This window comes from Cryptomeria japonica, chromosome 5 (assembly GCF_030272615.1).
Source record: "Cryptomeria japonica chromosome 5, Sugi_1.0, whole genome shotgun sequence".
Lineage (NCBI taxonomy): Eukaryota > Viridiplantae > Streptophyta > Pinopsida > Cupressales > Cupressaceae > Cryptomeria > Cryptomeria japonica.
In genome coordinates this window covers 873082161-873109509 of record NC_081409.1, presented here as the reverse complement: position 1 = coordinate 873109509, position 27349 = coordinate 873082161, and the positions used below count along the sequence as shown (strand labels likewise).

The following is a 27349-nucleotide window of genomic DNA, read 5'->3' as shown; positions in this document are numbered from 1 at the left end:
AACAAATTTGACTACTGAGGACCACGTCGCGATCAAGGCGATGGGATTGAGACACATTATGTATATGCCTGATATTTGGGAAAACACAAGACTGTTAACTTCTTTGGTGAAAAGATGGTCCTATAGGGTCTGCAAGAGGGGACATATGAGATGATCTAAGGGCTGGTACTTCAAGAGCTCAGATTCCTTCAAGGCTAGCTAGCTCCAAGGGAGGGTCTTCATCATAGCTCTCTTGAATCCTATTTTGTATCAATTTTTGTATGATGATGTAGAGACCTTTGGGTGGTTTTGTAGCCATATATGATATTGACATCATTGTATCATGACACTTATAATTTTTTGATATATATGAGATGATCCATTCCTTGTGAAAGCTATATGCATGTGTACTATGTGTTTGTGATGCTATATGATAATACAATTTATTTATGCATGTTCTTCTTATGATGATGATTATGATATGGATGAAAAATATGTACATGATGAAATACAATATATATTTGTTCTTTTATGTTTTTCATGATGCAAATGTGAATTTACTAAATGCAAATGGATGTATAATAATGATATGATATGATTATTTACAGGATGAGATACATGATGTGTTATTATTTTTGCATTTTATGTTTTATATGAGAATGCAGATACTAACTAATGATATATGCAAGATGTGATGCAATTGTGATATCTATATGTATGTATTAATGGTAAGATGTGGTAATGCAGGTGCAAACTTCATGAAATGCAGATATTTTTGACATGCTATTATACTTAGTCATGTGATAGCGGGATACAAGGAGTCAGGGAAGGATGATGGAGGTCAATCACAAAAGTGGAATGGAAGATAGAAGATATGGAAGTGAAAGAGATTCTTGTGCTTTATCATATTGAGATTTATTATGGAAAATAGGTTATGACAATCGAGGTATAGGTTCGACCTAGAAAGTCATTGTATTCATTTTCATGGAGATCAGAGAGTCACAAACAAGGAATTCCTAAGTTCACATTAGACTCACAATGTCCACATATCCTTGGACAAGTCATAGCATTACTAAGAGACAATCCATAGACAACAAAACAATAGGTGAACATATCTGATCCCAACCTTTCTAATCAAAGACATCCTGGAGATATAATCTCTAGCCAGAGACATCTTGAAAAAGCTAAAAGAAATGTCATCAAAAGATACAATCAAAAGAAAACCAAGACTTGACACCAATAGATAATGAAATCTTCAAGTTATTTGTGTTTCTTGCCACATATGTTAACATGTTTGATTTTGTCATAGTGTTGTCATCCCGATAAAGGATAGATCATGCTGAGAACCATGTTTCTGCAAAAGTCTACTAAAAGATTTAATTTGTTGAAATCCCGCTGCTGCTTGTGTCTCATCTGAAACTGATTGAATCCATGAAATTGATGCTTTATTGCGAAGAAGAATGAAACTTTATTGCGGATTGACAATGCAAATGAACTTTTACTGTAGATTGAGTGCAAAAAGAAGGAGGAATGAAAAGATGATGCTCCTAAAAAAATGCAATGCTTAGGATACCACTTCCATCACTAGATTTAGGATTTTGTCGCAGTTGTAGATTGGGCCTGATTTATTATGGAAGGAAAGGAGGAAAAGGTAAGGATTTATTATGAATGGCTAACCAATCTTAGGTAGATCATTAACAAGCCTTGATGGGAATGGGTAAGTTTATTTTGGAGGTGTAGGTTGTGAGTGTGTGCAAAATGAAAGGATAAGATTGATTCCTCAAGGAGAGAGGAGAAATGTCTATACACATGGCATTGGTAATCCATTTTTCACCATGGTACTTGCCCAGTGCACCACCAAAGTGGTTTTCACAGTTGGACAAATTTATTTCTCTTTAATTTTTTCAAGTTTTTAATTTTTTTTGTGTCACAAGGTGCCTGTTTGCCAAGTTTTCACCAAGTAACAATTTTTTGATTTTTTTGATTTTTTTGTATTTTTGATATTTTTTGAATTTTTTGAATTTTTTAATTAGCATATTCTAAAGAGCTATGTGTAAAACCTATGAAGGTGCATGTTGTTGATAGGATCCTCCAAAGTTTCTCCATTTGGTGTTGAGATCTGATATACACCTGATCTATAAACTACTATGATGACGTAAGGACTAAGCCAATTTGGTTCAAACTTGCCCTTCTTCTCTTTGTCTTGTTGATTTTTAGGATTTTCTCTGAGAATTAAGTCACCTACCTCAAATGTGTGGGGCTTTACCTTATGATTTTATTTTCATCATTCCTTGATTGAATGATATGTTGCTCCATTTATTGTCTTCCTTGATGAAGGAACTTGGGTAGAATTACTAATGGGTGGACTACATTTGCCCATATGTGTGTCACCTAAATAATTTTGGGCATCCCTAATAACAAAGTCCTTTAAGGAAGTTCCATTAAAGGTCCCCTGATGTGATGTATTGCCATAAGAGAATGGATGTGTGGAACAAGTGGATGAGGAATAAAGGCTTATGATTGCTAAAAGAAGTGAGAGTAGGATAGCATGATGGAGACTTAGGATCAACAAGTATTCTTTTTTACTTGAAATTGCAAAACTTTTTCCCCTAGTTATTTTGATATTAGGGGAGATCATCTCTTGCTCTTTTTCTTTCATAGTATTTTTATCCTTGACCTTGATTTTTTCAGAGTCGAATATCTTTTTATTTTGATTTGGACTAAAGGCCTTTTCTTTATTTTTGACTTCTAGATTTTTCTTTTCATAGTTTTTTTTTTATCCCCAATAAGTAATGGATTTTCTAATTCTTGTTGATCCAAGTCTAGGAGAGGAGTGGAAATGGAATGAATAGATGAAATGATAAAGCTATAGGAGTTCTCAAGAGGGCTAGCGATATATTCAATATATTCTTTGTTGGAACCACTCTTAGGACTATAGATATCAAGAGTTGCTTGCACCACTAGAGTAGATTTGCATTCAAACTTAGTAGCCACAACACTAGGTGGTTCACACCCAATACCTTGATATTGCAAATTGTTTGTAGGTCATTCCTGTCAACTAAATGTCTTAGGAGATAGTGGGAGTTGATCAACATGAAAGATATAATCACCACATCCCATGTATTTAACCTTGAATTTTTATTTGATGTAGAAGCTTTCAAGGATTTTTGATCCACAAATGTTGATGATGGAGTTGCTTCTCAATTGGTTGGTATTATTGTTTCCAATCTTGACCATAGGTTGTGGCAATATATGAACAAATTTGGCTCACTTTAACGATCACTTCAACTCCATTGTGTGGGAACTTGATACATTGATGATGTGTTGAAGGAACAAATCTCATTTCATGGATCCATGGATGTCCCAAGAGTATATTGTATGTGATCTCTAAATCAAGGACTTGACATACCACATCCTTTGTAACTAGCCCAACTCTAAGAGGTAAGGTGACCATTCCCTTGGATGAGTACTCTTTGTCATCATATGCTTTAATGGTGATAGCATTTGTAGAATTCACAGCCTTTTCAGGATACCACAATTATTTTATAGTGTTCAATGTACAAATGTCCAGACTTGCTCCTCCATCTATCAGGACATTTTATTTAGTTTTTATAGATAAATACTTCAATATGTAGAGGTGCATTATGAGGTTGGGTTATTGATGCATCATTGGCTTCTGTGAATTGGCTTCTGTGAATGTTAGATCATGCAGAATGGAAAGGTTTCCCACCATGGCTTGAAATTGGTCCACGTTCAGATCAGTGGGTATGGAAGTCTCTCTCAAAGTTTTGTCAAGGATGATTTTATGTGTAGGGGATATGCATAAAACTTCAAGGATAGAGATGAGGGTGGGTCTCTTCCCTAGACGATCTAGAAGGTCATAATCATTCTTGGTAGATGGTAAGGTTGTAGTCTTGGATAGAACACCTTGCAAGGTGACTTTACCTCGATGGGTTGTGACATTACATTCAGAGGTTTCATCTTTAAAGGATGAGGAAGATGGTCCAATGCCTTTTAAAAAAACTTTACTCTTTTGGGTAGAACTTTTAGGAGTTTTGTCCTTGATGATGATGGTAGAAACATGATTATCCATTGAGACATTATTAATAGTAGAATCATAATCATAGGGAGTCTTGGTATAATTATCTTGATTATCTATAGTTTTTTCTTTTCCCCCTTCATGTTTAGGGAATGGCTCCTTAAATATTGCATGTTCTTCATTGGAGTTGTGACCATAAACTTCAATGTCGCCTCTGTCCATGAGATCCTATATGATATTCTTCAATCGGTGACAATTGCAAGTTAAATGCCCTTTACTCTTGTGATATTAACAATAATCATCATCATTCCACCAATTTGGTTTTATTTTTGGCTCATATGGTGGATTATCTAGTAGTGTTATGAGCTTGTTTGCCACTAACTTCTTGAATGTGGTTTCAATTGGCTCTCCCAATGGGGTGTATTTCCTTTGAGGTTTTGATTGCCTTTGATTTTTTACTTGATCATTTGTATTGGAAGAACTTACATGGAGAAAAGTTATCTTAGGTTTCACAACATTTGCATCTACTACCCTGTCATTGACTGTGTTCTTATTCTTGTTCCAAAAGTGGGGTTTATCTTTCCCATTTAATTCCTCTTTGTTCTCTTTGAATATCTTGGTGACACCTTGTTCAATAAGGACATTTTTTGTTTCCATTCCTTTCTCGATGATATCTTTGAAGGTAGACAAACAATCTTTTCTTAGCTCATATCCAATATCCTTGTTGACGTTTTGAGTGAACATTTCTACCATTTGTTTTTTTGGCATATCACAAGAGAATCGACTAGCAAGACCTCTCCATCACTGTAAGAATGAAGAGACAAATTCCCCATTTTTCTACTTAGTATTGCACAAGGTAGTCATTGACACATCTGTGTCAATGTTATATGAAAAGTGTTGTATGAAAACCTCTGCTAGATCACTCCATGATTTGATTCTAGGTGGAAGTTGGTAGAACCATTCTATAGCTTGTCCATCTAAACTTTGTGGGAAAAATCTCATCAAGTATGTTTCTTCTCCTACTATGTCAATGCAAGCTATGAAAAAATCTCTTATATTTGCGTTAGGATCCCCTTTGCCTCTATACTTGTCAAATTTCCATGTCACAAAATATGAAGGAAATGGAGGCATTTGAATGCTTCTATCAAATGGGTAAGGACATATATCTTTCATTGTGTATTGTTTCTTTGGTGTATTCATGTCCACCATTTTCTTTTACAAATCCTTGATTTGTTGTTGTGCAATTTATTCTTGGGTTGTGTTGTCTCTCTTTGACCTAGTCCCATGCCTGATCCACCAGGTGGAGGAGGAGCGATATAATGCATGTATGGATGGTATTGATCATAGATGTGTTCATATGGAGGGACATAGTTGTAGCTTGCATATGGACCACTTGGTATGGTATTATAGTGAGGAGCACTAGGTCTAGGTTGATACATGGCATGACCATGAGGATAGGGGGTATCATAAGAGTGATCTTGAGTATTGCCCCCAAATCTAACACGGGGTCTCCTCGTGACATGATTTTGAATATTTTATTGGATGTAATTGTATGCATGGGTAAGATCTTGGGTATCATCATGGTCATGCATGGTGGTAGTTCTTCTCCACGGCAAAGGACGACTGCGAGGTTGTTCATGAGAGGTTTTATTATAACTAGCATGAGGATAAGTGTATGTGTTTAGAATATTAGGTTTTTGAAATAGGGAGGAAGGTGACTCAAGAACAAGACACTCTTTCTTACCACCATTATTAGGCCTCCTTTATCTTGTATTAACTTGATTTGTTTGATTTGGATGATCTTCCAAAATTTGTGACATATCAAATTCATGGGGTGATCTTTTTCCACTTTAGGCCATGACTTGGAAGAAATATTGTCTATCACTCTTCATGATTTCTTGAACCAATTTATTAAAATGGGGATCCATGATAGTTTCTTCAACTTCTGTAGAATCCATAGATGCATTATCATTGTCTTTATCATTTCCATTGTTGTTCTGATTGTTGTCATTGTCATGGTCTAGTATTTTACTATGATTATCAAATGGATTGTAGAATTCGTCTCCATCAAACTCACAGGTACTCATGTTTAAAGACCTTAAAGCTTCTTTGGCTTCCCTTCTAGACCTTTGTGAACAGGTTTCAACCATGGACTAAAGTCTTTACCAAAATAAAAGGTATTATGAAAATGCAAAGTCTATGGAAGACCAAGAGGTGTATGAAATGTAGAAGAATCTAGGGTAAACTTGCAATGTCCAAGAGTGTAAGACCAAAGTATGTATGTTTGAGCTCGTAAGGTGTGGCTTCCAAAGAGATGATGGATCTCTTGATGAGGTAAGTTGGACTTGACATAAGAAAACCAAATGAGACCCTAAGATGATAGATCTTGATACAAGAATCACCTAGTGTTGTGTTGTAGTATGTTTGCAAAGTTTGATGAGGATAAGCAAAGTAACCTTTTCACTCAAATTTGGAAAATATGTATGAGGGCAATGCAAGTGAAGGAAAATGATTGACTATTTGTGACCAAGATAGGTTGACAAAAGAATGAAGCCCTATAGGAAGCGACCTTAAAAGCTCTTTGAATCTAAAACTTAAGTCCTTTTTCTTTTGACAAATCTTTTGCCATTTCTTAGTTTTGACCACAAGTACAGTTTAAGTAAACCCAAATATGATTTTGAAAATGTTTTGCAATTCTGTCCAATTGTGAAGTTCTTTAATGTGACCAAATCTCAATGTTTTGAGTTTTAGTGACAAGAAAACACAACAAATAGTGAAGACTCAACGTTTGAAAGTGTTTTGTCCAAAAATGATAAAGTGTTTCAATTTCAAGTGTGATTGTAAATTGTCCTTGATCATTTTGCATACACTTGGAAGACACAATAGACACAATGTTTCTTTGTTTTGCTTGAAAATGTTTGAGTGTTTTGATCATGCAAGCACAAATCCTAGGCCTGGGTGGGACAATAGTTGTTGAATGTCACTTGGGGGGTTACCCCTAGCTATGCAATTCAGAGCAGACACTTAGATGCTTGACCCCACTAGCTCCACCCTCGACACTCACTTATCTCAGGCATCCAAGTACTAGTCCCCATGAAAAATCCTCGTGGTGAACTTTCTATCTCTACTATGAGCCGCTGTAGAGGTTCGACCTCTTGCACCAACAACTAGATGATTTTTGGCTTCTAACACAAAATGGTGTCTAGTAAAGGCATCCATTCGGGTGGCTATAATCAGAAGCGTGTTACACTCTGTTAAATGGAAGACCTCCCAACCTATAGAGGTTGTGCTCTATAGGGTTTATGGGGAGTCATAACGTCGTTATAGCAACATGTAACACCTATTGCTTGCAATTTTTGTCACACACACTTTTATTTATAATGGCTTGGAAGAGATTGGCTTTATCCTATTCCCACTTGGGTCTTTCCCTCTCACTTTTCCTTATGGGCTACTTGGGAGGAAGGCCCTCTTAAAGGTAAAACACAAAGAGCCTATTGCTCAAGACTCTTGTTAGTTTTAAAGCACCAATTGAAGTGTTTTTCTAGACTAAAGAAGACAAAGCAAGCAATTTCAAAATCAAATCTTTGCCAAAGGTCTTGCACCAAACTTGTTAGTAGTTGTGAAATAATACCCCTCCTGCAAGCACACAAATTAGGTAAATTTTTAGAAATCCGAAATGACTGTGAAATAGGGGCCTTCGACAACATGTTTTTTGATAAATTAAAAGATTTGATTTTCCACAAGTTATCTTGCATCAAAATTAAATTCATAAAGAACAGACCACCTGTATAATTTCAAGACATTTCCAAAAATGTAAGAAAATCCAAAAACTTTGCTAATTTCCTCCCAAAATTAATTTTTTATGAAAAATCATAAAAAATTCAAACTTGATCCAAAATATCTAAATTTTTTACTAGAAACTTGTGATACAATTACCAACTTGGTAAACACAATTACTACAAAAAATCTAAGCAGTTTGTGAGATATGATTAAAACATTGCAAAACCTTAATTCTTAAAGATCTATTTTTTCATGAATTATTTTGCAACAAAATTAAATTTATAAAGAACAGATCCCCTGTATAATTATGAGAAATTTCTAGAAATATAAGAAAATCCAAAAAAAAATCACTAATTTGCTTCCAAAATTATTTTTTTATGAAAATTCATAAAAAATTCAAATATGATCCAAAACATCTGAATTTTGGATTGAGCATTCTTGATACTGTCTCCAATCTGTAAAAAAACATTTGATGTAAAAATTCCAAGCCATTTGTGAGATCTAACCAAATTATTGCAAAACCCTAATTTTCAAAGATCCAATTTTTCACGAATTATTTTGCAACCAAATTAAAATCACAAAATCATTCACCAATACCAATAGAGAAACCTAAGACTATGCAAATAAAAAAATAGAACAATATTACCATTCACATGTCAACTAGGGTTTCAATCTCCATTGATCTTGTTTGATATATTTTCTCTCATATTTTTTGTGTGCACAAGAGCTCAACACAGAACAGAAATGTGGTTGATAGCTTGGTTGCAAGAAGGCTTGATTGTATCATTAGGTGATTAGACGATTAGGGTCGATAATGAAAGAAGCATCGTCTTATATAGAAGACACTTTAGGAAATGGAAGGATAAGATTAAGAGGTGTAAAGATAAATGATCAACTAGGATTAAAGGGTAGGTAGAGGAAATACTTAAATGATGAGAGGGGTAGGTAAGAGAAGAATTAAGAAATGAGTTACATGTGTCATGGGTAGAAAAGGCTAATGAATTAATTAAATAAATAAAAGTATTTATTTAATTTATCAAAAGGACAATTTAAATAAATAAAAGTATTTATTTAAATTAGAAAAAGCTTAGAAGAGGATTAATGAATTAACTAAATAAATAAAGATTTATTTAATTAATAGAAGACTTTGGATTAAATAATTAAATAAATAAAAAATATTGATTTAATTAGACAAGACAATTTTCGGTGTCTACAATTACTATTAATGATAATCTTGAGTGGAATGTAATGAATACTGCATGGGTAACCGGTTGATGTGTTGTATATAACATAGCCACTTGCGAGCCTCATATTTTTATGTGTGAATAAGCGGTTGTGTTTTCTTTATGACCTTTGTCTTCAACATGAAGTGTTATTGATGTGGATAGAGAAAAATATATATCTAATATCGTATGATACAAGATGTAGACTTACTTGAACATTGTCAATAGAGAACCTACAAAATGCACACAATGCAAAACCAAATAAGCTAATTAAAACACACATGCATAGAGTAAAATATACTCCATTGCACTTCTATCACCCAAGATCTTGTGTTCAAAAAATGATGCTCTGAAAAGCACACGCACAAGAAGCTGTTGTGAATGAATATTTGAAATATGATGGATAGAAAATTAAAAATGCTACAATGCATAGAGTACGCTCCAATACTAGATTGGCAAATTGCTAAATTGCGTATTACAATTCATGAAGATGAAAGAATCTTCTTATATAGAAGACCTTTTAAAAAATGGAGGGATAGAATTAAGAGGCAAAAATATAAATGGTCAGCCAGGATTAAAGGCTAGGTATACAAAATGATAAAATAATAAAATGGTAGGTAGAAGAAATAATAAAATAATGATTAAGAGATAAATGACATGTGTCATAGAGTGAAAAGTAAATGAATTAATTAAGAAAATAAAAATTTATTTAATTAATAGAGGAAGTGGGAGCAATTAAATAAATAATATATTTATTTAACTTAGGGAAATGATGATTTAAATAAATGAAAATATATATTTAAATGAGGAAAGGATTACAATAGGATAAATGAATTAATTAAATAAATTAAAATTTATCTAATGAATAGAAGACTTAGGATAAAATAATGAAATTTTTTTTTTTATGTAATTAAACATGACAATTTTAGCCATCTACAATTTGATAGTGCCTTTTGATATAAAGGATCTTTGTTCTTTTTTCAGATCAAATATGTCACATGCATTCAGAAAAATGTTCAAAGAAGTTATTGATTTTGATTCAGTTCTGTCTGAACTAGATGATACACCAAGAATTCGCCACATTGCCTAGTTGGTAGTGCCATATTACAGTTGCATTCCTATAAGCACAATTGATTCAATCGATGATACAACCTATAGTTTTTCTTGATTTTGTCATCCTTTGTAATGCTTCTGATTGGGAGGTCCAATTTGTATACTCAAGAGGGAGTTGGACCTTCAAATCTGAAGCAGGCACCAGTTGGGCATTTGATTTTGAAGCCATCGATAGGTGGTCTTCAAAGTGATAGCACAACCATATTGGTAATCATTTCTCTTGTTTGTATTATAATTATTTTTCACTTGTGTGTGTCGTAATTACTAGAAGTGGGGCTTCATAAGTGAAAATGTAGACTAGTTTATGGAGATAAAAGAACTGATGATGTTTTCTTTTTTATTTAACTTCAACATGATAATGTGTCTCTTAGTGGGGAAGATGAGCCCATTAGGAATGTAGAGAAGCATGAATATAGTAATGTTGATCCTGGTGATAGTGAAAAAGAGGATGTCTATACAGAATATGGAGATAAAAGCATTGATGATGTTTGCTTTTTTATTTAACATTAGCATGATAATGTGTCTCTTAGTGGGGAAGATGAGCCCATTAGGAATGTAGAGAAGCGCACGTATAGTAATGTTGATCATGGTGATAGTGAAAACGAGGATGTCTATACTAAATACGAGGTGAGCACCGACAGTGAAGGGCAGGGCGATGGTGTTGGTGGTCACGAATAGGGACAATGAAGGGGCAGTAATAAGCAGGTGTACAATTTATTATTATATTTTGTATCCTTTAAAATTCTTTATTTGAGAAAAATTGAATGTGATGGTTTGTCCCTGTATGGTGTCTACAGCAACAGTTTGACCACAAAAGAGAATATGTAAATGGTAGGTTGTTCTTCTTTTGTTTGTTTGGTGAATGTTCCTATAAGGGAGGCTATTCTAGGAATCTGGGGAGCTTGAACGTGCATACATTTTCAATGCATCACCTCCCATTTGTGAGAGTTGAGAAATACAACACCACAGGAGCCCAAATGATCTCTGCAAGCTGAAATAAACCTGTTACAAGAAGAAGCAAGGAAGCAACAGAGAAAAACCAAATACACAGAAAAATGCTCAAAAACTATGAGAGCTCTATATTCACAAAAAAAGTGTAATGTGATAATGATACAAAAAAATAATTAACCTCTGTAAAGCGGAAAAATGATCGAACCCTAGTTGCTCTCCCCTCTTCCAACTCCAAGGAGAGAGAAGGGAGGTTACTAGGGTTGATGGTTTTCACTTAGAGAGACTTTACATTCAAAAGAGGCGTTGAAACTCACAAGATCCAATCCCACACAATGCAAGATTGGATTCTAAATGAGTTTCAAGGGTTAAGATAGCAAGGCTACCCTCTTTTGTAAAGAATGTAGATAGAATGATCAAGCTAGGAATGCATAGAAAGTGAGAAACATTCGCTTATAAACTGAGATAGGGATATAGGATGAAGCGGCGGACCTAGAATTAGCAATAAAATGTCGATATGGCACTGTCCTGCAAATTTGAGAAAAAGTTGACGGGACGATGGTGCCCGGCGTGCACACGGTCCTCCGAAAAATCTGCGAAACGAAGGGGGATCTGTTCGTCTCTGCACAAGGATTCCAGATTTTCAATTTCAGCTGCGTACCTCCAACCTACACACAGAAAAGCGAAGACGATTGGGGGGTTAGGGATTAGGGGTTTGCCTTTAGGTCGAACCCCGGTTTTGGAATTAAACAAGAAATGAGAAATGCTATAAATGTAAATGATTGTAATGTAAAACAAGTACTAATACCTTGTTGTAAGGATGTTTGTATCCTTATGTGCGAAGGTATAGATGTTATTGTTTGTTGTATGTTGTGATCTCCTCTTCAATGGTTGAATCCTTGTCTTGAATGCAACACTTAGCCTTGAATGGAGACTTGGAATGATCAATTGCTTGAAGGAATGTTTGAATGCTTGAATGCTTGAATGCTTGAATGTTTGAATATCGCTTTCACCTTTTTCATCCTCTATCCAAATGAGAGAGGAAAATGTAGTTTATATACTTGCCAATTAGGGTTAAAAGACTGATTTTCCCGACCTTAGGCCGACTAGGAAATGTTATTTTCCAAATTGCAAACAAAAAGACCCGAAGCCCCATAGGAGACCAGGCCCAAAATAGGGCTAGGGACCAGGGCGCTGGGCACTCTGGTCTCACCTCCCGAGACAGCAGGGTGCAAGGAGGATCACGCCAGGGTGCTTGAAAAATACAGTTTTTGGTGTCGTGAGCAAGTTTTGGGGTCTCCATTCAGGTTCCGTGTTGCGTCGCCATCGTGAAGACCGAAATGCAGTCGAAATTGCAAGTGTCGCAATTTTAGGACGCTACATTTAGCCCCCACTTTAGCGGGAGTATAGGCGTACGCTCATACTTCCGGTAAAGTACAAGGAAATGACATTGAAAGACTTTCACCACGTCAAGGAGGCAAGACACACCAAGCCCCCAGTGGACTAAGGATCTTACGACTTCGATTGACAAAGTAAAAGGGAAGATCATGAAGGAGAACCATGACTGTCAGTAGTAAGGTTCCCTCACTATGAGTCATGCAAGAGAAATACCAAAAATTTTCAAGGCAAAGCTAAGTTCGCCAAGAAATTTTCAAGTATCCTGAAGGGATAGACGGGGTGTATGCCCCCCTACATTAAAGCGATCGCACATGCCTCAACGGGGGTGATTGTTTTAACGTAGTGATACACATAAGAAATGAGAAGGGAAAGGAGCACGTTATCACAAAGATTTAGCCCCCAAGTGTGAGATAAACCCAAGGATAATAGACATAAAACATGAATCACAAGGTGACTTCGCTTTCCTCGGGGTTAGCATGCTGTATGATAAGTCATGTATATATATCATATGTATGTATGCATAATTGTTCTTCATTCCCCAATCAAGGAAGGTCACCTAGAAGAAGGGAACACATGTGTCTTTTGAGTCAACATGAGAGAGACCAAAAGAGATCTCAATGTTTTGCATTGTCCTCAAGTAGACAACACTAAGGACAACAAATAGAAGAATGAGAATAACATATAGAAGAAGTAACAAAAGAGAGGAGGAGAGAATTTGCTATGCTAATGTAACTAGTCTAGCACGTCATCTACCCCCCGATCTTGCTGATCAATGTTTCGGGAAGGCAGCAAACATGCTAGAGGAGGAACATTCAACACAGCAGATGGAGCTATCACAAGATCCAAACAAGGGCTATGTTCATGTTCCAAGCCACGTTGTTCTTGTCTAGGAGCTAGGATAAGTGCTTTAGAAAATTCATTAGATAAATGGTTATCAATATCAAAAAGTTCATATTCACTATCAGAAGCAAGAGGAGTAACATGTTCATCATGAATAACATTTTCATCTATAGCATCATCAAGATTTATAAAAATAGGATCTTTAACTCGCACAGGATCAAGATCATCATGCATCTTATGTTTAGGAGATTTTGGAGAAAATGGAATAATGCTTGTTGAAGGTGTTTTTGGAGATTGCGAAGTTTGAGAAGCAGCTGCTTGAGCTCTAAGACGACGCTTTCATCGGCGCTCGCATGCAGAATGATTTCATCTAGTCTTAGTAGGAAGTGGAGAAGATTGAGGAGGAGGAATGTTCTCATCCTTATCACTTGGGTATTTAGGTTGTGGTCTCTTAGGCTGGAAAATAGGAGAAGAAGAAGGTCTCTTCTTGCTATAGAAGGAAGGAGGAGGAACTGCTCCATATAAAGGAGGAATTTTTGGTTTAGGAAGAAGACCAAGTCCATCATGACGAGGAGGTATAGGTCTACTTTTAGAAAGTTTATTAGGCATAGACATAGTCACATCCATAGGAATGGGCGGGGAATCTTCTTGAGGAAAGATATTAGTTTTATCTTTCAAAGGAAGAATTTCCTTCTCAAGAATGATAGGAATGTCAAGTTTAGGTGTTCTAGGTTCGCTTAGAGATAGGATCATATCTGTTTTCCACTTTTGATAAGATTTGAAAAGATGATCACTTCACGGAGGAAGGGATTGGAATTGTTTAGGCCAAAAGTAATCAATAGGAACACTAGAAGTTCTTTCAGCTGGTTTAAAGAGACTATGATTGATAGTAACAACTTCACCATTATGGGGAAATTTCAAACACTTATGAATAGGAGAAGCAATAGCTTTCATGGAAGATAGCCAAGCTTCACACGAAATTGTTCGGATGAAGGAATAATAGCAAAGATCACATCAAGGGATTTGTTATGGACCTCAATAGGTAATGTAATAGAACCAATTGTAGGAGAAGAAAATGCATCAAATAATTTCACAATCACATCTGTTTTGTCATAGATCACTTGATTCAATTGCAAAGTAAAAAGAAATTCTTCGGTAATAACATTAACCATGCAAGAAGGGTCAATAAGCACTCCACGGCAAGGTGTATCTTTAACTTTTGCAACTATGTATAAAGGACCATCGGGTGCCCTGATAGTTTCACTAGAATCAAATGTGATGGAAGGTTCTTTAGGGTTTTCTTGCTGCTCTACAAAGTTAATCACATTCGGAGTCATAGACACAAGACCATCAGATGAGAAAGAGGAATCATTAGCCTCAATCGCATTAGAGGTATGAGAAGGTAATGGATCAGTAAAAATCTGAAGATTTTGGTTAGGAGGAGCTACAGATGTGTTGCCTTTATCATTCACTCCAGAGACAGAGATAGTATTATTATCAATCAAATCTTGAATTTTACCCTTTAAAGAAAAACATTTTTCAGTATCATGCCCAGGTTGACGATGAAATTGACAAAAAGATTTGTTATCAAAATAAGGTGAATTAATCTTTGCAGGATCAATTTGCCTTATAGGAGGAAGAGTAAGCACATTTTGTTCCAATAACTTATTCATAATACTATGCAATGATTCATTCAAAGGAGTATACTTTCTTTCTTTCTTGAAAAACTTAGAAATAGGAGGCACACCTGATGCTGCATTCACATTGTTGTTGATGATGTTTTCATTGAATTTGATGGAATCTCTATTCGGTTTAAACTTTCCAAATGGTTGTTGATTGCTATCACCCTTATCACTCGGAGCCATAGGATGTGATTGTTCCATTTGACTCACAGTCAGTTGATAATTGTGAAGAGTTGCACACAACTGTTGGAAAGAAGTAAACTCAGAAAACAGAAGTTTGTCTCGAATATCTTTTTGTAAATTAGAAATAAAGATTCTTTGAATATCATTGTCAGGCACTGGAAAAGAAATTTGAGCATACAAATGCTTATATCTACCAATGAAATCAGTCACTTTTTCTTTAACACCTTGATTACAATGCATTAAATCAATCAAAGTAACTTTAGGACTTATATTGTTTTGAAATTGTTGAATGAAAGCATTTGCAAGTTGTTCGAAAGAAGTAATAGAATAAGAAGGCAACAAGCAATACCATTGTAGGGCTTTGTCTCTTAATGTTCTAATAAACAGTTTTGCAAGCAACCTTTGGTCATAAGCAAAATCGGTACATATTGTTTGAAAAGTCTTAACATGTGTTAGAGGATCACCTTTACCATTATAAAGCTCCAAATGCGGGATTTCAACATGTTTAGGAGGGATAGCTCAAACAATATCAAGAGAAAGTGGGCTCACAACATCAAATGTGGGCACACTAAACTTAGATTGATTCATAGAGGCAATTTGTTGCTGTAAAGAAGAGGCAGTTTGTGCAAGATTGTTAATGGTCGCTTCAGTCGAAGGATTCATATTAGATGTGTTAGAGGAGATGGAGGTGTTATGTTATTGAAAGAAGGTAAAGAGTAAGGTGGCGGAACACTATGATAGTTAGTCATAGGAGAGGATTGGAAAGGAGGAACACTACAAGGAGGAATGGAATGGTTGAATGAATTGCCCCCTTGAGTCATGTTCATTTGTGGAGATGTAATAGGAACACTCATTGAAGAAATGAATGAAGAAGTCAGATTAAATGAAGGAAGAGGGTTAATTGAAGAAGAAGGATTGCCCCCATGACTGGTAATCATAGGCAGAATGTCTTGTATAGAAGTAGCCATTATGTTTGATGTAAAGGTAGGTATGCTAGCAATAGAAGTTGTCAAAGGAATAGAATGATTGACTTGAGTGGGAGGTTGTGTATAGCCTAAATTTTCAGCACAACTCTTTATAGGCATCACATTCGAATCCACAATGTGTGCAATACCACGCAAAATATCAATTCCATTCTTGTCATTTTGAAGCATACATTTTAGACCCTCAATTAAAGGAAGAGCTTGACTATCGGGGTATTCTTGAGACATCCATTGTCGAAAATCGTCAAATTGATTATCCAATTTCGCAAGTTGTTCTACAGAAACCTCATGGAGAGCTTCTTCATCATTAGGAGGATTAGAGGAATTACCCATGTCCTCGTTAAAAAGACTATTCAAATTAGGCTCCATCTCCTCGGTAATTAAACCTCGGAAAGACTTAATTCTATGGCTTCATCTAACGGGAATAGTGTAAGTAGGGCTTATTGTTGTAAAACTCATGCACTAGAGAGAGAGAGAAGATTTTGAATTTAGAGGTAGCAAATTTCAGTAAAATCAGCCAATCTTCTAGATTTAAGCTGTTAAATGCAATCACGACAATCTCCTGAAATTTCGGAAAAAATGTCAGGGACCGTGGCGCTCGGAGTGCACACGGTCCTCGCAACTTTTTTCGAAATTTGTAGGGATGAAAGTTATGATGATTTTAAAGCTAACCTGAAAAAATTGAGTGATTTTACGATCTGTAGATAGGCCAAATTAAAGTTTGCAATCTCAAAATTGAACCCTACCCAGATTGTCAGAAAATGCAAAATTTGAATTTTGAAAAAGAGAGGGAAACTGAAATTTTGAATTTTATGATTTTAGAGGGAATACCAAAGGCAATGCAAGTTTTGAAATTTAAAAGTGGACTCAATTTCACGCAAAATTCAATTTTGAAAGCGGAAATCAAAGTTGTTGTAATTAAGCATTTAATTTCAAAAGTCACAAATTGCAAGAATTTGAATAAAGCACTGAAATTTCGAATGAATGCAAACACACTTTTCAGATTTAGGACAGTAGGAACACAATTTTGACACAAAATTTCAATTTCAACAATTTTTAAATGATTAGAAGCCCTAAACCAAGCAATCACAAGACCAACTTTGACTGTAATTTTGAAAGTGTTAGATTTGATAAAATCAGCCAAAATTCTGGATTTTAGCAGGAAAATACAGTAAGATCTTGCTCCCGAAATTTCAGAAAAAATGTTACAGCCAATTTGGAGATGTTTTGATCAGTGAAATTGTCGGACAAAAGTTGAATCAAGAGGGTTTCAAAAATTAGGGTTTTGACACTTAACCACTTAATTTTCAAAATTAAAGCACAGATATGAATTGTTAATTTGCAATAGAAGGGTAGATCTGTAACAAGCATTAACAATTAAATATTTCACAAGTTCAAAAAAGAAATTTTAGGGTTTTTATGCAATCAACCTCTAAAATTTGCAAAAGATCAAACATGGAAATGTAATCAAGGAATCAAATTTTCAAATCTAACCATGAATAATCAGAAAGGATGTTCACATCGGGTTCACCAAAATGTAAAGTGGAAAAATGATCGAACCCTAGTTGCTCTCCCCTCTTCCAACTCCAAGGAGAGAGAAGGGAGGTTACTAGGGTTGATGGTTTTCACTTAGGGAGACTTTACATTCAAAAGAGGGGTTGAAACTCACAAGATCCAATCCCACACAATGCAAGATTGGATTCTAAATGAGTTTCAAGGGTTAAGACAGCAAGGCTACCCTCTTTTGTAAAGAATGTAGATAGAATGATCAAGCTAGGAATGCATAGAAAGTGAGAAAGATTCACTTATAAACTGAGATAGGGATATAGGATGAAGCTGCGGACCTGGAATTAGTAGTAAAATGTCGATACGATGCTGTCCTGCAAATTTGAGCAAAAGTTGACGGGATGATGGCGCCCGGCGTGCACACAGTCCTCCGAAAAATCCGCGAAACGAAGGGGGATCTGTTCGTCTCTGCACAAGGATTCCAGATCTTCAATTTCAGCCACGTACCTGCAACCTACACATAGAAAAGCGAAGATGATTGGGGGGTTAGGGATTAGGGGTTTGCCTTTAGGTCAAACCCCGGTTTTGGAATTAACCAAGAAATGAGAAATGTTGTAAATGTAAATGATTGTAATGTAAAACAAGTACTAATACCTTGTTGTAAGGATGTTTGTATCCTTATGTGCGAAGGTATAGATGTTTTTGTTTGTTGTATGTTGTATGTTGTAGTATGTGATCTCCTCTTCAATTGTTGAATCCTTGTCTTGAATGCAACACTTAGCCTTGAATGGAGACTTGGAATGATCAATTGCTTGAAGGAATGTTTGAATGCTTGAATGCTTGAATGCTTGAATGTTTGAATATCGCTTTCACCTTTTTCATCCTCTATCCAAATGAGAGAGGAAAATGTAGTTTATATAATTGCCAATTAGGGTTAAAAGACTGATTTTCTCGACCTTAGGCCAACCAGGAAATGTTATTTTCCAAATTGCAAACAAAAAGACCCGAAGCCCCATAGGAGACCGGGCCCAAAATAGGGCTAGGGACCAGGGCACTGGGCACCCTGGTCCTGAAGGACCAGGGCACTGAGCGCTCTGGTCCCACCTCCCAAGACAGCAGGGTGCAAGGAGGATCAGGCCAGGGTGCTTGAAAAATACAGTTTTTGGTGTCGTGAGCAAGTTTCAGGGTCTCCATTCAGGTTCCGTGTTGCGTCGCCATCATGAAGACCGAAATGCAGTTGAAATTGCAAGTGTCACAATTTTAGGATGCTACAACCTCTAATAGGTCAAGAAACCCTAAAAGGGAAAACCCTAGGCTTGCACATAATAATCAATAAAAGAATTAATTATTATGCACCTAATGTTAGCTTAAGTGTAAAAGAGATAAAGGGAACTTTTTTAATTATACAAATGTTTAATTAATCAATTAAATAATTGATTAATCTAACACCCTACCGTAAGCTAGATGTGGGGAGAAGCTAAAACCTAGAACAACTACTGAAAGTAGGAAAGATGGGTCTCAACAACAAGGCCTGATCAGGTACCCAAATACAATGAAATCTATATGAAATCAAGAAAGAGGAGAAAACCCAGTGGGAAAAAATTCCTCTCCAAGTAGAGATAAAAGAACATGCTAAAAGAAATATGAACGAAGGAAGGCCTCATGGTGCAGGAACACCTAGTTGAGCAAAACTCTTCTTTTTGAGTATTTAATCTTTCATGTTTGTAATATCTTGTCTCAAGTTTATAATGTTGTTTTAGGTTTTTGTGTGTCATGTTTAGTGGTTTTGATCTTGTTTTGGGTTCAAGAGGTCAAGTTTTGCCTTTCAGGCTTTGAGTTGACAATTTTTGGCAAAAAAGTGCAAAATTGCCAAAAAGGTCTTCTAATGCTTTCCAAAGCATTGAAACATGTTTGATAAGTGTTTTTAAGCATGTCTAGGGTGTTTGTACAAGTTGATAAGGTTAGATTGTCAAAAATGTCTTTTGGAACAAGAAATGTTGTCATTGGGCTTGTAAAAGTTGTCAATTTTTTTACTTTTCTTGCAAAATAAAGTTGTGGAATCCTCATGTACGTAATAGGCTTGATAACTAAATTTTTGGAGTATAAAAAGACCTCTCTTTTCCTTGAAGAGGGTTGGTGATTGTATGACCAAGAGTTTCCTAATAAAAATCATGACATTTTGGCTTTATTCACTGTTTTTTTCTCCTTTGGTGTAACAGTTCATACTGTAGCTTCATACTCCATACTATACCTTTGGGAAAATGTGAAAAATAGTTGTACAATTTTTTCTAATTTTTTTTTTATTCTAGTTTCCTTTGGCAATTTTTTTATACAAAATTATTCTACTTTTGTGTGCTCACTGCCCTATCAAGGGTTTGAAGTTCCAAAATGCCACCACTTGACTAATCCAGGTCTGGGATCCTAGAATATGGATTTATTCAAGTTGTTACTCATGTATACAGTGTACATATACTTCTCGTTGTGTCAAAATTTTGTTTGGAAGGAGGACTTGAGTGAATACTAGGCAAGTATTATTACTTGGCTAGTAGCAAGATCAAAAACTCAAGATTTGCACCCAAAAGAAATTTGGAGTGAAGAAATGTATGAGGCAGAGGTTTGGACATATGGCCAAGAGTTTTGAGAATCATCTTGGTCTATTAGAATACCTTATTCTTATTGAACATTCTCATTTTGTAAACAAAACAGTGAGTTCACTATTTTTGTGAACTGTGTTGCCAAATTGCTCAAGGAATGCTTCAAAAGCATAATCCAAGCCTTGTAACTATGAAGACTATGTAATAGGAGGTTTCACAAGTGCTTTTAGACCTCTTTGAGGTGTATTTATAGTTCCACTTCTTTTGTTATGCAGGTCCAAAGGTGTAATAACTGCTGACTGGTAAAAGGGCAGCATTTTGACTGTGACAGTGACAATTTTACTATTTTTCTTAGTGGCTTGCCAAGTGTTTGGCATAATGCTTGTCAATAAAAGGTAGGGGTAGCTTTAATTTACTATGGAAGAGGTCTCCTATCAGTGTGGGAGTTTGAATCAAGCTTGGTGAAAGGAATCCATGGTGGAAGCATCCAAACCCTCACTAAACCCTATGTTTAAGCCTAAATTTGTGGACAGTCACTAAACTAGGTTGAGGAAGCCTAAGACCATAAAAATATCTTTTCTAAGACCTACTCCACAATATCCAAAACATCTTCCATGGTCAAGAAGCCCATCATTGGGTAGGGTGAGCAAAAAGGTGCCAATTAGGCCTCCATGAGCTAGTAGCCCTTTGACTGCATAACACACACTTTTTAGAACCTGATTGCAAGGAGGAGTTTGGGGCTCATGAGACTTTGTGTGGTCATTTTAAAATAGTGAAACGAATAAAAAATAGGACCTTGGACAATGCATAGCCTCAGTTGAAGTTTTTGACCCTTGGTTGGTGAGTTGATTAAGCCAAAGTCTATGGGCCTTAAACTAAGTTTGATTGCCAAAACCTTGAGTAAATCTTGTTACCCTACATGTCCATGTTGAAGACTCCTAATGCACTCTAAAATAGAGGGTTGAATGTCAAAAGAAAAGGGTTTGAGAATGTTTACATGGGTGGAGTGAGAAATTGGAGTAGGTTTGAGCATGGGTGTGAGCTATCACCAAAAAGGGAGGTTATTTGTGAAGGCTTGTAGAGAGACTTGACTATTACAACTAATCTTGATATTGGCCAACATAAGGAGTAGACATAAACAATAATTTTGTTTCCTTTTGTAACTTCTTGACCAAAATTGGCCTTTTGAGCACTTACCTAGCAATCTCCCTATCATAGTGGTATCAGAGCCAACAAAAGATTCAGGAGGAAAGGAACATTAGGAAAACATGGTGACTAATGCTGAATTATCCAAGAAGGTTGAAGACCAAGAAGAGGAAAATAGGGCACTCGGAGAAAGATTAGATCAACTAGCAATCATACTAGCTGAAGTAGAAGTCAAAACTGAAGAAGTCCATGATAAGGTTGGAGATCATGGTAAAATGATGGCAATAGAGGACAAGGTCCCCATGCGTGACCCTGTCATTGAGCAAGAACCATTCTTGAAAGCCTTGAGAGCTATGAGTGGTAAAAACTTAGAGGGAGTGGCTCTTTTCAATGGGAAGATGGATCCAAATGCTCTTATAGAGTGGCTTGAAGGTCTAGAAAACCATTTTGAATGTGATGGAGTAACAGAAGCACAAAAGGTTAAGGTAGCAAAATCAAGGTTGAGAGGGGTAGCCTTAACTTGGTGGAAGTTCATCCAAGAGGAAAGGGTGAAAGAAGGTAAGAAATGAATAGCCACCTGGAAAGCAATGGTAGCCAAAATAAAAGAAACCTACCTTCCTGAAGACTATGAAGTACAACTTCATAGGAAAAGACCAAATTTGAGACAAAGACCTAGATGTCAGTAGCTACACTACGGAGTTTCAAAAACTATGCATGAGATCCAGAGTAGTAGAGGATGAGAGTATAAAAGTGGCAAGGTACTTGAATGGGTTAAGATGGAACATCCAGGAAGAGATGAGCTTGTTATACCCACAAATAGTATAGAAGTGTTATCAACTAGCACTTAAGGTGGAAGAGAAAGCTAGGAGAAATCAAGAACCAAATAACAGAGGAAGAGGTAGGGAAAGAGATGGTAGAGGCCATAGGGGTAGTTTTGGGGGAAGGAACATAGATCAACGATCCCAAGGAGAGTCTAAACTTATAGAGAAAAGTGGGGATTGTCAAAGCAAACCCAACTATAGGGGTAAGGGATCAAGCAACTCAAGTAGGGGTAGATCTAATGGACTAGGGAGAGGGTCCTACTTCTCAACCATGAAGTGCTATAACTGTCAAAAGTTGGGCCACCCTACCTATAGATTCCCATAAAAGCCTAGTTCATCCTATGGTGGTGAAAAGAGGGTAAACTATGTTCAGGAAGATGGAGGTAATACCAAAACTTCAGCATTGAACAACCTAGCTTTAGAATATGGTGAGATTTTAATGATCAAGAGAGTGTTAATGAAGAAGCCACACAGTATAGAGGTCTCACAGAGAAGAGCATTGTTCAAGATTAAGTGTAAAATCATGGGAAAGGTGTGTAAGGTGATCATAGATTCAGGATCCACAGATAAAATCCTATCTCAGAGGCCACATGGATACCTGAAGCTGACTTTCATAAGTTTGATATCTCTTCTTCTTTGTTGCCTCAAGGAGTCACATGAATTCTTTGTTTTTGGGGGAGTATGGTGCAGGAGCACCTGGTTGAGCAAAACTCTTCTTTTTGAGTATTTAATGCTTTCATTTTTGTAATATCTTGTGTAAAGTTTATAATGTTGTTTTAGATTTTTGTGTGTCATGTTTAGTGGTTTTGATCTCGTTTTGGGTTCAAGAGGTCAAGTTTTGCCTTTCAGGCTTTGAGTCGACAATTTTTGGCAAAAACGTGCAAAATTGCCAAAAGGGTCTTCTAATGCTTTCCAAAGCATTGAAACATGTTTCATAAGTGTTTTTAAGCATTTCTAAGGTGTTTAGACAAGTTGATAAGGTTACATAGTCAAAAATATCTTTTGGAGCAAGAAATGTTGTCATTGGGCTTGTAAAAGTTGCCATTTTTTTTACTTTTCTTGCAAAATGAAGTTGTGGAAGCCTCATGTCTATATTGGGCTTGATAACTAACTTTTTGGACTATAAAAAGACCTTTCTTTTCCTTGAAGAGGGTTGGTGATTGTATCACCAAGAGTTTCCTAATAAAAATCATGACATTTTGGCTTTACTCATTGTTTTTTTCTCCTTTGGTGTAACAGTCCGTACTGTAGCTTCATAGACCGTACTGTACCTTTGGGAAAGTGTGAAAAATAGTTTTACAATGTTTTCTAATTGATTTTTATTCTAGTTTCCTTAGGCAATTTGTTTATACAAAATTATTTTACTTTTGTGTGCTCACTACCCTGTCAAGGGTTTGAAGTTCCAAAATGCCACCACTTGACTAATCCAGGTCTGGGATCCCACAATATGGATTTATTCAAGTTGGTACTCATTTATATAGTGTACATATACTTCTCATTGTGCCAACATTGTGTTTGGAAGGAGGACTTGAGTCAATACTAGGCAAGTATTGATTACTCGGCTAGTACCAAGATCAAAAACTCAAGATTTGTACCCAAAAGAAATTTGGAGGGAAGAAATGTATGAGGCAGAGGTTTGGACATATGGCCAAGATTTTTGAGCATCATCTTGGTCTATTATAATAGCTTATTCTTATTGAACATTCTCATTTTGTAAACAAAACAGTGAGTTCACTATTTTTGTGAATTGTGTTGCCAAATTGCTCAAGGAATGCTTCAAAACCATAATCCAAGCCTTGTAACTATGAATGCTATGTAATAGGAGGTTTCACAAGTGTTTTTAGACCTCTTTGAAGTGTATTTCCAGTTCCACTTCTTTTTTTATGTAGGTCCAAAGGTGTAATAACTGTTGACTGTGACAGTGACAATTTTACTATTTTTCTCAGTGGCTTGCCAAGTGTTTGGCATAATGCTTGTCAATAAAAGGTAGGGGTAGCTTTAATTTTGTATGGTAGAGGTCTCCTAGCAGCATGGTAGTTTGAATCAAGCTTGGTGAAAGGAATCCATGGTGGAAGCATCCAAACCCTCACTAAACCCTATGTTTAGGCCTAAATTTGTGGACAATCACTAAACTAGGTTGAGGGAGCCTAAAACCATAAAAATCTCTTTTATAAGACCTATTCCACACTATCCAAAACATCTTCTATGGTCAAGAAGCCCATCATTGGCCAGGGTGAGCAAAAAGGTGCCAATTAGGCCTCCACGGGCTAGTAGCCCTTTGACTGCATAACACACACTTTTTAGAACCCGATTGCAAGGAGGAGTTTGGGGCTCATGAGACTTTGTGTGGAAAGTTTAAAATAGTGAACCAAATGACAAATAGGACCTTGGATAGTGCATATCCTCTGTTGGATTTTTTGACCCTTGGTTGGTGAGTTGAGTAAGCCAAAGGCTAGGGGCCTTAAACTAAGTTTGATTGCCAAAACCTTGAGTAAATCTTGTTACCCCACATGTCCATATTGAAGACTCCTAATGCACTCTGAAACAGAGGGTTGAATGCCAAAAGAACAGGGCTTGAGAATGTGTAGATGGGTGGAGTGAGAAATTGGAGTAGGTTTGAGCATGGGTGTGAGCTATCACCAAAAAGGGAGGTTGTTTGTGAAGGCTTGTAGAGAGACCTGAATATTGCAACTAATCTTGATACTGGCCAACATAAGGAGTGGAAATAACAAATACTTTTGTGTCCTTATGCAACTTCTTGACCAAAATTGGCCTTTTGAGCACTTACCTAACAATCTCCCTATCACCTCATAAAGACCTCCAAGGACAACTTGCTTCACCTCGAGCATAGAGCGCAACTGAAGATAGTGTAGTGATGCAAAAGGTTTCATGAAGATGTCTGCAACCTGCTCGGCAATGGGAATGTACTCAAGAAATGAGAGAACCATCCTAAATCAACTAGTGGATGAAATACATGTGAAGCCCAATGTGCTTCAGCCGCTGATGCTCTACCGAGTTGTGAGAAATATGAATAGCGCTCTGATTGTCACACCAAAGAATAGTGGGACTATCAGGAGGAAAACCAAACTCAGTCATCAATTGTCAAAGCCATAAGACCTCTTGACTAGCAAGCACAACAGCTTGGTACTCAGCCTTTGTAGATGATAATGCATGAGAAGTCTTCTTCTTGCAAGACCATGTGATAGGAGTAGCGGTGGCGGGCACGTGGTCGGCAGGCAGGGCGATGTTGGTTGGCGGTGGGGAATGTGGGCCGGTGGGGACCGAAGGGGGCCGGTGGGGGCTAGTGGGGGCCAGCGGGCAGGGCCCACGCTAATAGGGCCTGCGGCCAAACTATGAGGCCGATGGAGACCCAAAAACAAACCCCAAAATAATTGATTTAAAAAAAAAAAAACACTTTCCTGATTTTTTAAATACTATTTTTTTGTTTTTTTTTTGCAAAAAATCAAATTTCGGCTTGCATTTCGTAAAAAGGCAAAAAAAAATTGATTTTTTCCTCGAATTGCATACCAGGGTCGTATGGCCTAGTATAGAAGAAAAATATACCCCCAGAGGCTCAGGTGTCAAAAGTGGTCATGTTTTATATGACCATAGGGGTTTTTGGGCCTTCTAAGCATGATGGTGAGGTTCGTTTAGGCCCAAAGTGTTCAAAAAAAAGGCCTTTCCCTAGGTGCACAAAAAAATTTTTGAAAAAAAACCAGATCTACTTCCAATGCAAAAAACTCAAAACAAGAACAGGTAGCTGTAGATCTGAAGCTCTGATACTATATGAGAGTTGAAAAATACAACACCACAACAGCCCAAATGATCTCTGCAAGCTGAAATAAACCTGTTACAAGGAGAAGCAAGGAAGCAACAAAGAAAAACCAAATACACAAAAAAATGCTCAAAAAAGATGAGAGCTCTGTATTCACAAAAGAAGTGTAATGTGATAATGATACAAAGAAAAGAATTAGCCTCTAATAGGTCAAGAAACCCTATAAGGGAAAACCCTAGGCTTGCACATAATAATTAATAAAAGAATTAATTATTATGCACCTAATGTTAGCTTAAGTGTAAAGAGATAGAGGGAACTTAATTAATTAAAAAAATGTTGTTTAATTAGTCAAGTAAAGACCCAATTACTCTAACACAATTATTGGAGGGCCTAAGATGCATTAGCACATCAGACGCTACCAAAAAATGCATCCAATGCCGCATCGAGATAGCATGAAGCTACGTGAACAAGAGGATGGGTGACATCAAATACCATATGACTATATGGTATAATATGCAAAAAAAGTGTGTCAATGATCGAGTGTGCAGAAATTATGGGACGAAAAACATATGATGAGCTTCATACTAAAGGGCAAGAAGAGATTAAAAAAGCAATACAGGTGTACAACAACAATCCATTGAGGGAGGAGAGAAGGAAGAAGGTTTTATAGTTACTAGGAAGAAATAAACTTGGAAAAGAGGTAATTCCTAGTGATTGTTTTGTTTTATACTTTACTAAATTGTATGTAATTTTTGATAGTATGCATAATTGAGATATCCTAGGCTGCTGAGCAGGTAGTTTGTAATAGTGAAGGTGATGGTGAAGTGAATATGGAATTGGATGTTCCGCCTACAACAAATGTCTTACTCAATGAGCATGCATCTCTTTTGTCGGGGAGGCATAAAAATACGAAGGCTACCATGAATAAAAGGCTAAATTCGAATGGCATATATTTGACACAGAAGGTGAATGTTTGTTCATATATGTGTTTGCATTGTATAGTATTCTTGGCACTCCATGGTCTTCTATGTTGATTGTTCCATCTCTTTTATGATAGGCTGATTTTGATCCCGGTTCATGGAGGGAGCATGCAATTGTTCGAGGCTCTGGCTGACACCTTATGTAGTGGGCCAGAAAAAGTATCTCGTAAACCTCGGATGTCCATTAGGATGAACCGGTTGAAGGAGATGACAAAAGAAAAATCAAGTGCACATGGAGACGAGAAGAATGCAAGTTAGTCTCCTGAATTGTGGTAGATGCTGGATGATAGTGTTGGCAATTGCATGAAGATTGCATTGATGAACTATTATGTTTTCATTGATGTCAATTGTAACCGGTA

The 27349-nt window shown here is 36.5% G+C and overlaps 1 protein-coding gene across 1 annotated transcript in view; it reads left to right on the top strand.

The window, feature by feature from the left end:
* The window catches only part of LOC131876272 (putative leucine-rich repeat receptor-like serine/threonine-protein kinase At2g24130), a 54345-nt gene extending 27221 nt beyond the window's left edge, over positions 1–27124 (top strand). Inside the window, exons 3-5 of the mRNA XM_059221178.1 lie at positions 10645–10761; positions 26793–26975; positions 27068–27124. Coding sequence (XP_059077161.1) covers positions 10645–10761; positions 26793–26975; positions 27068–27124 — 357 coding nt within the window. The remainder of the gene's footprint in view (positions 1–10644; positions 10762–26792; positions 26976–27067) is intronic.
* The last annotated feature ends 225 nt before the right edge of the window (positions 27125–27349 follow it).